Source organism: Miscanthus floridulus, chromosome 8, assembly GCF_019320115.1.
Source record: "Miscanthus floridulus cultivar M001 chromosome 8, ASM1932011v1, whole genome shotgun sequence".
NCBI classification, from domain to species: domain Eukaryota; kingdom Viridiplantae; phylum Streptophyta; class Magnoliopsida; order Poales; family Poaceae; genus Miscanthus; species Miscanthus floridulus.
In genome coordinates, this window is record NC_089587.1 from 100,231,642 (window position 1) to 100,247,624 (window position 15,983).

The following is a 15,983-nucleotide window of genomic DNA, read 5'->3' on the forward strand; positions in this document are numbered from 1 at the left end:
ACATTGCATGCTTACCAACTGGTGTTGGACAAAGCAGGCATGGGACTTCAGCGGCTCCGATGAGCATCTTCGTTTTACAGGTCAGTGGTAATCAAAGTCCTAATCAAGTACTAAACACGGATTAGATATTCACGTGTTAGGTGAATCTAAGATCCTTAATTAAGATTAGTTTTTAGAACCGGATGATGAATCCATGATGTCAATAAGAAGATTCGCTGAGCAATGACATTCAGAACCATTCATCCTGTGAGTAATGCGTATAATATTGAATCTGTCTACCCAAAAATCGGTAGTTTTGGGCCTCCCCAACAACTCATTGTTGGAAGACCCCAAAACAACCGGATTAACAAGCTAACAAAATAGGTTGTTCCAGCACCATCCAACAACCGGATTTCCTGAACTTCAGGTCAAAATCTAATGGTCCAAATAATTAACAGTAAAATCTAATAATCACAATAATAATCACCACTCAGAATACACACAATTCAGCACACATAGTGACAACCAAAATACACAACCTCAAATCAAATCTGATGGTCCAAATAATTGACACTAAAATCTAATTATCACAATAATAATGACCACTCACACTACACAGAGTTCAACACACATGCTACTTAAAATCTCAAGTGCCAAACTTACACTAAATATTCAAATAACAGATTACATCAACAAAGATATAAATTTACATCACTCTGATAAGAAATTTACATTGAACGAATCATTGTAAATATAGTAACATGACACTATAAATACAATATAAAGACAATGTAAATGCAACAATGGTGCACAATATATAGTTAGCACTAGCTATGCTGGAATAACACATCAAGCAGAGTGCTGAACATAAATCAATGAATCAAACCAAAAAACATGAACCAAACAACAAAGAATACTGAAAAACAAGAGAACATCCAGCAGAACACTGGAAAATAGAAGCAAATTGATGTGCAAAGAGCAAAAACAAAATGAGCAAACCTTACAACATGATGGAATCACCTCTGAACAGTGCAAAACGACACGGGGGAGATAACGATGCGAAAATAAAACAACAAAAACCAGGGGTGACTCCCAATTTTGAAGAGCAGAACTAAGATTACACCATGCACCTAAAAAAATAGCAACCAAAACAAAACCAATTAAAATATAAACGGGGGATTGAAAAATTACATCTTGAAAGGAACTATCACCAAACTTGCACAACCACTACAATGCACTGCAACAGCTGACCAAAAACTAATCTAGTACTCGAGAAAAAGAACACTATAGAACCCCAACTTACATCACCAGTCAAGAAAATTACAATGAAGAGTCTACTATAAATATATTAATAGGAAATTGTAAATTCAGTAAAAACTGAATGTAATTCCAATTATATGTCACTGATTTAGTCTATTGACTAGATGAACAGAGCACACAGCCACAACCCTGCACAAAATCTAAAAAATGTCAATGAATATTGTCTGAGATAAATTAATTTTTGAAATAAATGAAGGAATTAAAAAACACATGTCAAATTCTTCAGAAAAAACCAAATGTTTTCTATGGAAGGCAGATAACAAAGAGAAATATGGCGACATACTTCACAAATTTAAACCAAATATCTACAGGAAAAACAATATTTTCCAAATATTTTCTATGCAATGCAGATAATAGAAACAAAAAATTACGATGCTACTGATCAAGATACAGAGCAACGTTGCAAACAATTAAGAAACATGAAGTGTCCGTACCAAAAAATAGCAAGACAAACACAAATATGACTAAGGGGTAGTTCATCACAAAAACTTCAGAGTATGGTGGATAGAATTGGGCATACTTGCCTTTAATATAACAGTCTGAAGATACCTCAACAGGTAGTTCTCTGGGGTAAGAGCAATGGCCATGTCCAGCTTGCTCTGCTAGTCGACAGCCATCCCATAGTGGCTCATGGAGCAAAGCATCACTTCATACGTAATGTGGCAACGGTTCCTCACATCAAGAGTAAGCAGCAAGTCAGGTCACTTGAATGGTTTTACATATGTCAAATTCTTCAGGAAAAATACACAAATGTTTTCTGTGGAAGACAGATATCAAAGAGAAATATGGCACATACTTCACAAATCTAAAACAAATTTGTACAGAAACACCAATATTTTCCAAATATTTTCTATGCAATGCAGATAACAAAAGAAATATTCCACATTGTGCACAAATGAACAAATTCACAAAAGGAGAGGCATCTAGTGTTTTCTAGGAGTATCTATAATAAAACATGATCTAGCTACTTATTCTACTTTCCTGCTGGCATTACACATAAGCAACCTCAAACCACAACTCTTAAAGATCACACTTCCTAGTAACAAACCATTGCTATATATGTGATCAGTCGGTCCATAAACATGTTAAGAGAAACCAGGTACATTATCTAATAGATCCTAATGCAACAAGAAACATCATGACACAAACCACATGGAAAAAAGCAAACACACCACATGAATACAGTAAGAAGTTGCTCTCCAATAATTGAAAATGGCTACAAGATTAAACAAATAAAACAGAACTGCTTGAAACTACAGAAATAATAATGAGGACAATGAAACTTACATAAATTCACACTCCATAATTGGGAGCATGTAAGACCAACTAAATAGTAGTTCTCTCATTCCCAACTTATATCATCCTGTCAAGGAAATTACACTGAAAATTTTAGTGTAAATATAGTAATAGGACATTGTAAAAACAGTAAAAAGACAATGTAAATCCAATCAGATGTCACTAATTTGGTCTATTGACTAGATGAACAGAGCACACAACCACAGCATTGCACAAACTCTGAAACTATGAAACAATATTTTCAGAGATAAATACAATTATGAGATAAATGAAGGAATTCAGAAAGACATACACCAAACTCTTTAAAAAAATCCAAATATTTTCTATGGAAGGCAGATATCAGAAAGAAATATGGCACATACTTCACAAATGAAAAACAAATTTCTTCAGAACAAAGAATATTTAGCAGATTTTTCTATGGAATCTAGATAACAGACAGAAATATTCCACATTCTTCACAAATGAAGGAATCTAGAAAGCAAAGGCAGCCAATATTTCTAGCAGTTTCTATAACAAAACATGCTCTAGCTATTTATTGTCCTTTCCTGCTGGTACACCACAAAAACAACCTCACAACTGAGCTCTTCAACACAAAAGAGCTGTATAGGTGATCAAACAGTCCATAAACATGTCACGACACAAACCGCATGAAAAAGCAGAGACGCCAAAATGAAACGGACATAAGCAAATGACAAAAGCAATGAAAGAAAAAATAATAAACGCTCGCTGCAGCACAGGTAGCCAATTGAAACTGCAATGAAATTAATGATGAGAATGAAACTTACACATATTCTAGTTAAAAAATATATTTAATAAATTATTATAAATATACTAATAAGACAGTATAAATATACTAAAAAGACAATGTAAATGCACACATGTGTCAACCTAACCCGATTTGCTCTATTGACTAGAAGAATAAAAAGACATTGCTCAATAGAATCCCAATCCAGAAACATGTCTATAGTGGGCTAAAAAGAAATAATATTATAGGACAAAGGCACAAAAGCAATAAACCCATAGGTTTGAAGACATATGTGCCATAATGTTCATAGAAGAAACATATTATCCAAATTATATTTGCAAAGGATTGCAGATCCTAGAGACATATGCCATATTAACAGGATATACTAAAATTACATCACTAAGTACAAAAATTTACAGTGCATACTAGGATGTAAACTTAGTGCTAGTAATATATAAGTGTTGGCCTAAGCAAAAGGTATTCTTTTGCACAGATAAGAACTTACCCTTTAATCAATCGTATATCAGGCTTGTGTCCCTCAGTTGCATTCCGATCATCTCCCTACCAGTAAAGCCTACTAAGGTGTTAGAGCCCCCTGCAAACAATTCATGCAAAAAAAGTGTAAATAGAAAAGAACGACTGGATGAAAAATCATACAAAAACAGTAAGAAAAAGGGAGGATAAATTATTCACTGACTAACAGAAAAGTGAAAAAGCAAAAAATAATAATAATAATAATAAAAGGTGCAACAGCACAACTGATAGTCCCAAAAGAAAAAAAACGATTACCTTTAGGAAGCCCAAAAATAGAATAAAGTCCCTGGAAAAAAGGATTGTTAGAGCATCTCCGAGAGTTTTCTATTTTTTCCTCCTAAAACTTGAAGTTTTACAACTCCTAAAAAGGTATTGGGAGGGAAAAAAGAAAACCATCTCCAAGAGCTTCTAATAAATTGCTTTTAAAAAATCAAATTTGGGACGAATTTGATGAAGCATCCAATCAACCACGCCACGAACATCTGACATCTCATCTCAATCCATCCAGCTTGCCTCAATCCCTAGCCCGGCCGGCCGGCAGCCATGTCCACCACGGAAGAAGCCGCTGGTGGCTACGGCTACGACTGCCTGAGCAAGCTGAAGGCGTTCGACGACACCAAGGCCGGCGACAAGGGCCTCGTGGACGCCGGCGTCACGACCGTCCCCGCCATCTTCCGCCACCACCACCAGGACGGGCCGCAGGTATCGCCCTCTAGCAGCAGCGGCTGCACTATTAGCGTTATCCCAGTCATCGACCTCTCGGCGGCGTCGGCGGCGGACGTAGCCGCGCGGGCGGAGGTGGTCGCGCAGGTGAAGGCCGTGGCCGAGACGGTGGGGTTCTTCCAGCTGGTGAACCACGTGCGCGGGAGAAGGATCCGCGCGACTCAAGAGCCGCATAAAGTTATGCGGAACTGGCTCAGTTTTCCCAAGTGCCTAAATATTAGGAGGATGGATTAGGAACTGTTGGAGAGAGATTTTTTCTGATTTTTCTAAAAACCAAGTATTATGAAGGCAAATAGGGAACTCTTGGAGATGCTCTTATAGCACCAAATATAACAATAGTTTATGTTAGAATGACATAAAGATAAAAGCCCATAAGAAACAAAGTAATTATTAAGATGACTATTTTTGTGCTAACTGTGTTTGTGTGCCACCAACACAAACAAAGCCCAATCCCCCCAAATTAAAGTTACATTCATACAACTGACATACATGCTGACTGCAGAGGAGAGGAAGCACGTACAGGAGGCATCAATCAAAGAAATGGTAAATCAAAAGGGCTGTGCAAATGCAAGCCATCAGAATTCAAAAGGAGAACAAACAAAACAACACCCACTTGCTGTGCCCAAATGCCAAGGCGAAGGACGAACCAGATAGCTAATCACACCAATTGAACCAGCTAGAACTCAAATCATGGTCGTGTCCTCGTGGGGATCCAACCAGCGAGCAGAGAAGGAGCAAGTGCAGACGTGCCTTGCGAAGCAGATCTCACGCACACCTACAGGCTAAAACCTAAGAGTCAGGATGAAATCACCATAAATCTCGTCACCATCTAGCTAATCCCCACGGCAAAAAACACGAAGCGGAGCCATGGATCATTCGTTCTCATGCCAAAAATCACACAATCAAATTAAATAAAACCCAAACATGGTGACGAACACAGAGCCCGCATCCGCGCTGCACCAAAACCCCGACAAAGAAACCCAATTGAAGAAGACATCAGACCAGCGCTAGAAAAAAACAGATTCACAAGGAATAAACTCAAACCCCTCGTACAAACACATCACTAATGTGAGAACGAACCTAACAACAATGATTTACTAGCAAACAAGGGATCAGAAGCAACAAACCTGGCCAAACCCTAGAAATCGTCAGTCGCCGCCATCGGGGAATGAGAGCACTGCGAGGTCGCCGCCGACGGGGAACAAGAGCACCGCGAGGTCGCCACCGACGGGAAACGAGAGCACCACAAAGAAAACGAGACGGAATGAAATGAGGAAAAGGGGGAAACGGACGCTACACATTCGGGCGCGACTCCCCAAAACTCAAATAGTAGCGCCGACGCGCGGACCCCACAGGATAGACACAGATAAACGAGAGCGCCGGAGACAGTTCGGGTGGCAGACCGAGCAAAATCGGACGGCAGACGTAGCGACACGTGCCAAATCCGATGGGCAGAAAACCGGTTGATGGAGGGAGCGAAAACAACCAGGCACCAGATAGCAATTCTGATAATATTATATTACAGACACATTTCTATGCAGCTATCCAGCCTACAAATCTTAGGAGGATTAGTTCGATTGGTGATCAGTTATATATGCCATCTGGCCTTGCTGCTTCTGCTCACTGCCTCCCTCTTTTTTCTGCTCCGGCTAGGAGCATTCTTCCCTGCCACCATCACAAGAGTTGACTGACGCCGCGTCCTGCTGCTCCCACCGCCGCCTCCTTCGCCATCAATAATGTCCTCCCAGCTACTGCTGCTTTGCTCTTCAACCTGCTGTTGTACGGCATCATGGCATATCCCTTCTTCATCTTGTGTCACGTTGTCGTCACTTCCGCCCTCAGCCTGCTCAAGCTCGGGATGATGGCCTGATCGAATATTCGTCCTCTCTTCGCCATCGCCCATTTCTGAATACCCGGGCTTCTGATTCTTTGATGACAAAGCTGCAGCAGGCATTCTCACGCCGTCGTCTTCGTCCTCCAAGCTTATGAACTCGTCGCTGGACTTGTTGGTCGTCCCTGTCTCATCCTCATCCTCGGGTGCTTCCTCTTGGCCTGCTTCTTCGTCACTGCCGTTCCTCCTTGCCATCTCATCGGATTCCTCTCCAGCTTCCACGGCAGCTACGCCTCCATCCCACATTGCTAGTAGCACCTGCACGGCGTGTTTTGCAGCATCGGCAGCCCAGCCGCCGCCGCCGACCTCATCGACGTCATCCAGTTCGCCACCCGCCATCTTCTCTTGTGCTTTGATAAGCAGGTCCAGCGCACTGCTCCTGATGCTCTCAGAGCAGAAACCACCGAGTTGCGCGAATTCCAGCAGGAAATGAACATCAAGCTGGACCTGGGCGGCGCCATGGACGGCCCACGAGTCCAGGTTGCTGGAGAGCCAGCAGATCATCGCCTCCATCAGCTCCCGCAGCAGCTTCTTCATGGTCCCGTCCTCGCCGCTCAAGATCGCGCCATACACCTCGGTCAGACGTCTCACCCGAAGGAACACCACCTGTAAAGCCATAGAAGGCATCATCGAGTCCTGCGCCTGCGGCGGCGGTGTTCTGCTTCCGAAGCGGCGGCCCTGCGCTGACGACGACATCGTGTCTCGTATGAACTGCTGGCAGAAGCAGCTCCACACCTGCCCGGACGCTTCCTTGATCAGCGAGATGAGGCTGGCCACTACTTCCCTCTGTGCTGATACCGGAAAACCCGACGACGACGGTGGTGATGGCGGTGTCCTGAAGACGCCGGACGCCATGGTCGGAAACAGGGACACCAACGTCGTGCAGTTGATTAGCACGGCGAGCTGCCACGTGTACCGCTCGTCGCCGGTCGGAGCAGCTGCTTCCTTTCTGGGGATGAGCTCCACGATGGAGTGCATGTACTCCCTGAACAACTCTGCCACAAGCTGCAGGCCTACTGAATCGTTCGTCCCAATCCCAAGGCTGTGCAACGGCCAGGCTACGTCTTCCACAACCTCCTGTTCATCCAGCCAAATCATCAATTATACATACATATTGTTTGTGAACAACAATACATACATATATATAAATATGTAACAGTACCTGTATAAGGGTGACAAATTTCCTTCCGTTGGTTGTCAGCAAGCAGTACTCAGCCTGCGGTGCTCCAGCAGCAGCCTGCACGACTCCAGGTGGCATGAGGAACCTGCCGAGCACCCAGGCGTCGGAAGCCACCAACAGCCGGACCACCTCCCTGAGATGCCTGCCATACATGGCCACGGCGTCTCGGACGCAGGGCACGACGAGGGCAACCACGTCTCGCTCGGAGGCGACGACGTCGACGGCCCTCAGCAGGGGGGAGTAGGAGACCGCGCACTCGGCGGCCTCCAGCGCCAGAGCCAAGCTGTGGGCGGCAGTAGCGGGCGACGACATGGACCTCACGTACTCGGAGAAGGCGGCGCTCAGGTCCTCCATCTCCTCCCTCGCCCACCGGACGAGCCGAGGGGTGTAGGGAGACGGGTGCCCGTGCAGCGCCACGAAGCTCCTCGACGTCCGCACGATGGAGGAGAAGACCACGCGCGCCAGGTCCTTGATGTAGTTGCCGCCGCCGGCGCCGCCGCTGTTGTGGACGTGACCTTGCGACGCGCGCAGGTCCTCCACGCCCCGGACGACGCTGGCGCGGTGCAGCTCGAAGAGCAGGTGGTTCGCTCGCTCCGCGTCTCCGAGCCTGCAGAGGCCGGAGAGCGCCCTGAGGAGCTCGGGCCGCGGCGTCCGCGGGTTCTCCGCCACGGAGACCAGGCGGGCGGCGACCCTCGCCTTCCTGGCGGACAACGCGCGCACGCTCGACGCGAACGCGATCGCTTCGGCGTCGTCGTCGGCGCCGGCGGCCTGCTGCTGCATCGTCTGCAGCGCTTGGCCTTGCAGCTCCAGGAGCTGGAGCGCCTCGTCCATCCGGTGCTCGGACAGAAGCACCTCCAGTTCCAGCTCCTCGTCGTGTTCACGTTGATATGGCAGGATTCCAATCCCGTCCATGTCAGCGGCCTCCTCCTTGGAACCGCCGGAACTAGGTAGTACCATCGATGACGACGACGATGAGTACAGGCAGTTGGTGCTGACATGCTGGACGAGCCGCCTGTGTGCCATCACCTGACGCTTCAGGTGGTGAACGTTCTTGTCCAGATCACCAGCTTCTTGGAACATCCTGGGCCGCCGTCGATCAAGATATATATGACAATCAATGAATTAATTAGCACATCATGCCCGTGTGTATGGTGTGGCGTTCTTGGAACGAAGGAGGCAAATTAAATTAATGGCCTAGGTGTTTATTTATTTATGTACCTAATGAAGGAGAGGTAGCTGAGATAAACATTAGCGCTGAAGTCTTGCTCCGAGGCCTTCTTGATTTCGAGGAGCTCAGAGCACAGGTGTTGTATGCCCTGGAGCAGTAACGGAAACATACAGTCAGAAACCCTTGAACTCGTGCAGCCGTGTACATGCCAATTGTCAAGGAATTCTGAATCGATTCGACCATCGGAGATTCGGAGTAGAGTAGGCAACAACCACTAGCACGGAGGAACAGAACTAACCTTTGCAGTCATGGAGTGGAGTCCCAGGTGCAGGCGGCGGCCGTCCTCCTCCTCCTCCTCCTCTTCTTCCTCCTCGTCATCGTCCTCCTCCTCCTCCTCCTCCGGATCCGTGGCGGTGTCGGTGTCAGGTGCTGTCCCGCTGCCGTCGTCGTCATGGATGTAATCGTCGTAGCCCTTGGCGGCTCCGATGCCGCGGCGGTGCCTCAGAGACGCCATGATAGAATGATGCCTTAGCTTATTAGCTTGGTGGACACCGCTGCAGAGCGAGCGGGGCCGCAGTGCGTTCAGCGCCGCAGAACATATACTCCAACTCGTATATATGAGCTGCTAGTCGATGAGATCGATGGATCATACATATATATGTTGATGACAGCTTTGCGTTCCTTGGCCTGCTTGAACTCGTTCATGCGCTTTGCGCGAGCATCCCTATGAAGACGACGTCTATGACAGAGACTGCCGCTGCCGGCGGCCGGCCATTTTTTTTATTTTTTTGTATATCTCGCCATGCTTCAGCCATCATTTGTATATCTCACAGTGCCCGGCTGATAGCTACGGTTGGCGTGGGACGGCGATCGAGAGACAGAGTCCACAAACAGCGACGATTAGTTCGTGGACAAGCACTACGGGACGCATGATCTTGGTCTCTTTGGATTGGTATGGTCCTTACATACATATAGCTCGAGTTCCAACTTGAAAGCTGCATTGGCCGGGTTGGTAAGCGTGATCTCTTGACCCTTGCATCGGTAGGAGTTTACTAAGAGCTTCGAGGATCGATGCATGGGCAATTCGTCATCATAATGTTTACAACCCACTAGTATAGTCGTATATACTTCTCGGTCAATGTAGTCGTATCATACTGCTGGAGCTAGGTGAACGAGCTGAGAGATCTGTGTGTTTTTTGTTGACGATCATAGTTGAGTTCCCATTGCTGGTCGGCCAGCCGGCAGAGGTCGCCTGCTCTGCTCAGTTCTTTTTTGAACATCTGCTCTGTTCAGTTCTGACTTCTCACATGTTGTTCAACAACAACTTATGTACTGGTCCTAAGGCATGCACGCCGTCCATGCATCTCGAAAGTACCTATGGCATAGATTGCCTGCCTGTTCCACTCAAAGCACTGTTCGTCGATTTATTATGAGAGAAAAATACCATTTCTTCGTTGAAAAAGTACTGCTGATGAGACAAGCGAGCCTGTGGAAATACTATATGTAGTGGGCTCATAAGACAAGCGAACATGACCGCGCGTGGTGGAAATACTATATGCAGTGGGTGCAATATGTTTGCACAATATATATGTTGTTGATGGAAACAAATGCGTTGCAACAGGGGGTCAAAGCCAAAATTTTACCTTTGGCGGTATGCTTTCCAGATGAGTTCGTTCACCTTCACCCTCAGCTCTCCGACTACAAGTCTCCGTTGATGCATCCTTTGGAACTTGGAAGATCATTTTTTTTTAAGGCCCCGTTCGGTTGGTAGAATTTTAACTGAAACTGACTGAAAACACTGTTCTGGTTGAATTATTGTGAGAAAAAAAATAATATTTCAGCTGAAAAAAGAAACCGAAATGCCAAATATAAGGTAAGCCGAACATGACGTAGTTGTAGGTAGAGGACGTGGCAACTAGACTTGGCTCGTGTCTAGTTGGCTAGTCCACACCAGGCTATCTTGTGTTCTTCGTTCTTGGGGCCAGTTTAGTTTCCCAAAATTTTGCCAAATTTTTCAAGATTTTCTGTCACATCGAATCTTTGGACGCATGCATGAAGCATTAAATATAAATAAAAAATAAAACTAATTACACAGTTTAGACGAAATCCACGAGACGAATCTTTTAAGTCTAATTAGACTATGATTGAACACTAATTATCAAATAACAACGAAAACCGCTACAGTGTATTTTGCTAAATTTTTTGGCATCTAAACAAGGCCTTGGCTGAAGCTGAGTGCGCTATTTCGTTCCCAAAAGGCCATGTATCGTATTATATTCACAGTTTGCCGGAACGGTGAGCGGACCAGTGATGTCCTTTCCTCCATTTGTTGAAGTGCTTGTTCATCAACTGTCCCACCTTTAGTAATCCGAGGGCAAAAGAACTAGCAGCACAGCAATTACTTTTAGGGCATGTTTTGCTTACTCAACGAGTTTTAGCTTTATAATCCAGCTTATATTCTGGGCCTATAGCTCCAATGCCAAATATTCTGTCCAATCTCTTTATGCTATTATTACTAATAGAGGAGTTGTGCCTACCTACACTTTGCTCTTTGGAAGCTGATTATCCTCCCAAGAGCACATATTTTTCTGTGGTTATTGGCTAACAACAGGATGCTAACTAGAAACAATTTAGCTAAAAGCAGAAAGGTGGATGATGTAACTTGTCTATTTTTTTTTAACTAAACCTGAATACGTGCAACATTTATTTTTCGACCGTGTTGTTGCCAAAGCCATCTTGCACATTACTTTTGAACTGATGGGGACCAAGACCAGGCAAGACTTTGAGTCGGTTGGCTATTTCTAGATTAGCAATAAAAAGCACATGGTGTTTAATACTGTGTGTGCAACAACTTTTGCGGGGTTTATGGAAAACTCAAAATTATTTATGTTTTCAAGGACAACAAATGGATGGGGATAAAAAGGTTCTTGTGAGAGGTGGTGAAGTTGTTGAAGCTCTGGAGAAGGTGCTATTCAAGGACAAGGCGATGGAGAAAGTAGAGGGATGCATTGGTGCTTTGGAATCAAGAATGATGGAACTAGAGAAACTTGGTTGGAGAAACCTGGATCACAATCGTCAAACATATCAAGGTTGGGATAATCTGTGATCGACTTTGGCAATGGACTACATAGAGTTGCAATACCCATGAACCATCACAAAAATGGTTATAAAAGAGTTCATAGTTGGCTGGCAATCCAATGTTTTTAGGCATAAATTTGTTTAATGTTCAGAGTAGACTTCTTACCCGTGTTTGTGGCGGACGCACATACATACTGAACCTAATGTCTGAATTTTACTTTGTATAAAGCATGGGAAACCTCTCTTCTAAAAAGATTTAAAAACAGCTTGAGCTCATGCGGTCAACAAACACCTAAAAGTCACAACCCAACATGATCTATGCCTCCCAAGCTTGCCTAGCCAGCTTATTTTTGGCGTATTACTATTTTTCTTCGACAACTATAAATTGCATTGTCTGCTTGGACCACCTAGAGTTCTGCTAAAAAACTTTAGCTAATCAAACCTGTCGGTTTATAACCTTTTTTTACGGCCTGTTCGTTTCGGCTGAAACGATCGTTGATTATTTACTGTTGGTTGGTTTGGCTGGTTTGGTGTGAAAGAAAAATATTGTTTCAGCTTATAATCCACGATCGTATACGATCGTATAAGCCCAGCCGAACAGGCTCTAACCATCCAACTTATAAAATAGTTACCAAATGTGCTTTGCTGAGCTTGTTTCCCCGAGCGTGACATTAACATTTTATCTGTACTTTTGTAGGCTCCTAACGCACTATGGTGGCGGCGCTTGTTACAAATGGTGTGTCGAGTACGGTGTGATTAGAACTTGCCGCCGCTCAAGAAACGGCCTGATGGAAGGAAAGAAATGGTGCTGTCCCTGCCTAGCTCCTCCCTCTATAGTACTAAACTGCAGCTTCAGCTGGACCTTCATTTCTGCTTGGTTGTCACCGGCTCGCTCACTCACACACACGGGCAGGCAGCCAGGCACACTCGCTGTCACTGCCCCTGCCACTCACGCGCGCGTCCTGCCTCCAGAGCGCCGAATTAACTACACGACGTACGGAATACGTACGTGTAGTACGTATACGGTATAGTACGTACTACTCTTCGCTCGATTTCAAATCTGCCTTGCTTTGTTCCTGTACGTCCCTCCTCCTTATTTTCGCGTCGTGTTGCTGTTGCTGTTGCTGCTGCTGCGACATGGCCACAGGAGAGAGAGGGGAAGTGAGGGACCCAACCCAAGCCCATTGCATATTTGCATCGCACAAAACGAAGGAGAGCGAGCGTCTGCGTCTCTTCCTCAAATCAAACTCTCCTTGTACTTCACTCCACTTGAGCTCGCTCCACGAGCTGCTAGCCTCTACAACAGTCCTTCAGGCCATCCTCGAGGCCCCCGGCCGGCCGATTCGATGCATCCCTGCCTGCCCTTCCTCCTCCTCTGCTTGGCCGCCGCGCTGCCGCTGGCCTCGCCCTGCGCCAACCCCGACGTCGCGCTGCTCCTCGCCAAGGTGAAGCCGGCGCTGCAGGGCCAGCGGCCCAACGCGCAGCTCGCCACCTGGAACGCCTCCACGCCGCTCTGCCTCTGGCGGGGCCTCCGCTGGGCCACGCCCGACGGCCGGCCACTCCGCTGCGACGCCACCTCCTCCGCCTCAGCCGCCGCCGAGCGCAACAACCTGTCCCTCGCCTCCGACCCGGCCCTGCTCCTCGTCTCCATCCGCCTCCCCGCCGCCGCGCTCGCCGGCCGCCTCCCGCCGGACCTCGGCGCCTTCTCCGCGCTCGACTCCGTCTACCTCGCCGCCAACGCCCTCTCGGGCGCCGTCCCGCTCGAGCTCGGCAACGCGCCCGCGCTCTCCGCGCTCGACCTCGCCGGCAACCGCCTCTCGGGGGACCTGCCCACCTCCATATGGAACCTCTGCGACCGCGTCACCGAGCTCCGCCTCCACGGCAACGCCCTCACGGGGGCCGTCCCGGCGCCGGCCGGGCCCAACACCACCTGCGACCGCCTCCGCGTCCTTGACCTCGGCGCCAACCGCTTCTCCGGCGGTTTCCCGACATTCCTCACCGCGTTCCGAGGACTCCAGCGCCTCGACCTCGGCGGCAACCGCATGGAGGGGCCCATACAGGAGGCCCTCGCCGGGATGGCGACCCAGCAGCAGCTCCAGGTGCTCAACGTCTCCTACAACAACTTCTCCGGCCAGCTGCCCCCGGCCTTCGCGGGCTCCCGCTTCACGGCGGACTCCTTCCTAGGCAACGACCCGTCGCTGTGCGGCCCGCCGCTGCGCCAGTGCGTGTCGGCGTCCGGCCTCAGCTCCCGCGGCATCGCCGGGATGGTCATCGGCCTCATGGCCGGCGCCGTCGTCCTTGCCTCCGTGTCCATCGGCTGGGCGCAGGGGAGGTGGAGGCGGGACGGCAGGATCAGGAGGCGTGACGCGGAGCGGGACGAGATGCTCGAGTCGTCGGCCGACGACGGCCACGACGCGTCGTCGTCGGAGGGCAGGCTCGTGGTCTTCGAGGGCGGCGAGCACCTCACGCTGGAGGAGGTACTCAACGCGACGGGGCAGGTGGTGGACAAGGCCAGCTACTGCACGGTGTACAAGGCGAAGCTGGCGAGCGGCGGTGGCAGCATCGAGCTGCGGCTGCTGCGGGAGGGAAGCTGCAAGGACGCCGCGTCGTGCGCACCCGTGGTGCGCCGCATCGGCCGCGCGCGCCACGACAACCTGGTGCCGCTCAGGGCCTTCTACCAGGGGAGGCGCGGCGAGAAGCTGCTGGTGTACGACTACTTCCCCCGCAGCAGGACGCTGCAGGAGCTCCTGCACGGCGGCGGCGAGCCCGCGGCGGGGCGGCCGGTGCTCACCTGGGCGCGGCGGCACAAGATCGCGCTGGGCGCGGCGCGCGCGCTGGCGTACCTGCACGCGGGGCAGGGCGAGGCGCACCGGAACGTGCGCTCGTCCAACGTGGTGGTGGACGACCTCTTCGTGGCGCGCCTGGCGGAGTACGCGGTGGACCGGCTGCTGGTGCCGGCGGCGGCGGAGGCGGTGCTGGCGGCGGCCAAGGCGGACGGGTACAAGGCACCGGAGCTGCACTCCATGGAGAAGTGCGGCGCGCGCACGGACGTGTACGCGTTCGGGATCCTGCTGCTGGAGCTGCTCATGGGGAGGAAGCCGTCGTCGTCCTCTGCAGGTGGAGCCGCAAGGGCGATGGACCTGCCGTCGGTGGTGAAGGTGGCCGTGCTGGAGGAGACGGCACTGGAGGAGGTGCTGGACGCGGAGGTGGTGAAGGGGCTGCGGGTGAGTTCGGCGGAGGAAGGGCTGGTGCAGGCGCTGAAGCTGGCGATGGGCTGCTGCGCGCCGGTGGCGGCCGCGAGGCCGAGCATGGCGGAAGTGGTGCGGCAGCTGGAGGAGAGCCGCCCCAAGAACCTCCACCCGCGGTCGGCGCTCTACAGCCCCACGGAGAGCAGGAGCGACGCCGGCACGCCGACCACCACCTAGCTACATCATCGTCTCCACTGGCGGCTGCATCACCTGATTATCAATCAGCCTTGTTCTGATCATCCGGCCCGAATGCATGAGACCGTCGTGATACGCCTCCCTGAATCCCGATGCTTGCTAGCATCAGTTCTTCTCTTGTCTCTGCAATCAATCCTCTTAGAAAACAACCAATTACTGTTCTACTCCGTAGCTAGGAAGTGCAAGGTCTGTCTCTATGTATAATTTGAAGAAGGAAACAAATATTTGATCGGAAGGAATCAGTGTATACTGGCGTAGTGCTATGCTTTATCGTCGCACACCTCTCGTTTGCCGGTAGACCAGAATCCCCAATAACTTCACCCCAGCCGTACGGCAATCCAGGCATTCCAGAAATGAACAGACAGTTCTTTAGCACGCTGGCTAATAAATTTGCAGTAAGACAATAAGGCCCTCCACAGCGTTGTTCCAGAGTGATGCTAGAAGACGAGAGAGAGTGTTCTAGAGTCACTCCAAGTGATGCCAATGCCAGAAATTTTGAAAGCGGCGCAAGTAGTTGCTGAGGTGTTAATTTTATAAAAATATATATTTTATTTGTATCATTCAATCATGCTGCAATATATGTCTAGGCTTAGGGAGAAGGATAAACTGTGTCAGTGCTGTTGGGT

At 48.8% G+C, this 15,983-nt stretch overlaps 3 protein-coding genes across 3 annotated transcripts; 2 read left to right on the top strand and 1 right to left on the bottom strand.

The window, feature by feature from the left end:
* Window positions 1–4,417: 4,417 nt before the first annotated feature.
* LOC136469638 (probable 2-oxoacid dependent dioxygenase) lies at window positions 4,418–4,831 on the top strand. The gene has a single exon (XM_066467750.1). The coding sequence runs from the start codon at window positions 4,418–4,420 to the stop codon at window positions 4,829–4,831; it is 414 nt and encodes a 137-aa protein (XP_066323847.1).
* Window positions 4,832–6,185: 1,354 nt separating this feature from the next.
* LOC136469639 (exocyst complex component EXO84B-like) lies at window positions 6,186–9,350 on the bottom strand. Its single transcript, XM_066467752.1, has 4 exons — window positions 9,135–9,350; window positions 8,887–8,984; window positions 7,651–8,749; window positions 6,186–7,565 (listed from the first exon to the last, which is right to left on the bottom strand). The coding sequence occupies exons 1-4, from the start codon at window positions 9,348–9,350 to the stop codon at window positions 6,186–6,188; spliced, it is 2,793 nt and encodes a 930-aa protein (XP_066323849.1).
* Window positions 9,351–13,156: 3,806 nt separating this feature from the next.
* Window positions 13,157–15,606, top strand: LOC136477077 (putative kinase-like protein TMKL1). The gene has a single exon (XM_066475093.1). The coding sequence runs from the start codon at window positions 13,261–13,263 to the stop codon at window positions 15,337–15,339; it is 2,079 nt and encodes a 692-aa protein (XP_066331190.1). The 5' UTR covers window positions 13,157–13,260; the 3' UTR covers window positions 15,340–15,606.
* The last annotated feature ends 377 nt before the right edge of the window (window positions 15,607–15,983 follow it).

What these genes read in the sequence shown, in the direction of transcription:
- LOC136469638 (XM_066467750.1), top strand. Translation starts at nt 4,418, where the DNA reads ATGTCCACCACGGAAGAAGCCGCTGGTGGCTACGGCTACGACTGCCTG.
- LOC136469639 (XM_066467752.1), bottom strand. Translation starts at nt 9,350, where the DNA reads ATGGCGTCTCTGAGGCACCGCCGCGGCATCGGAGCCGCCAAGGGCTAC. An exon ending in TCCACTCCATGACTGCAAAG is followed by an intron (nt 8,985 to 9,134) that starts GTTAGTTCTGTT and finishes TTACTGCTCCAG; the next exon opens with GGCATACAACACCTGTGCTC. An exon ending in AATTTGTCACCCTTATACAG is followed by an intron (nt 7,566 to 7,650) that starts GTACTGTTACAT and finishes CTGGATGAACAG; the next exon opens with GAGGTTGTGGAAGACGTAGC.
- LOC136477077 (XM_066475093.1), top strand. Translation starts at nt 13,261, where the DNA reads ATGCATCCCTGCCTGCCCTTCCTCCTCCTCTGCTTGGCCGCCGCGCTG.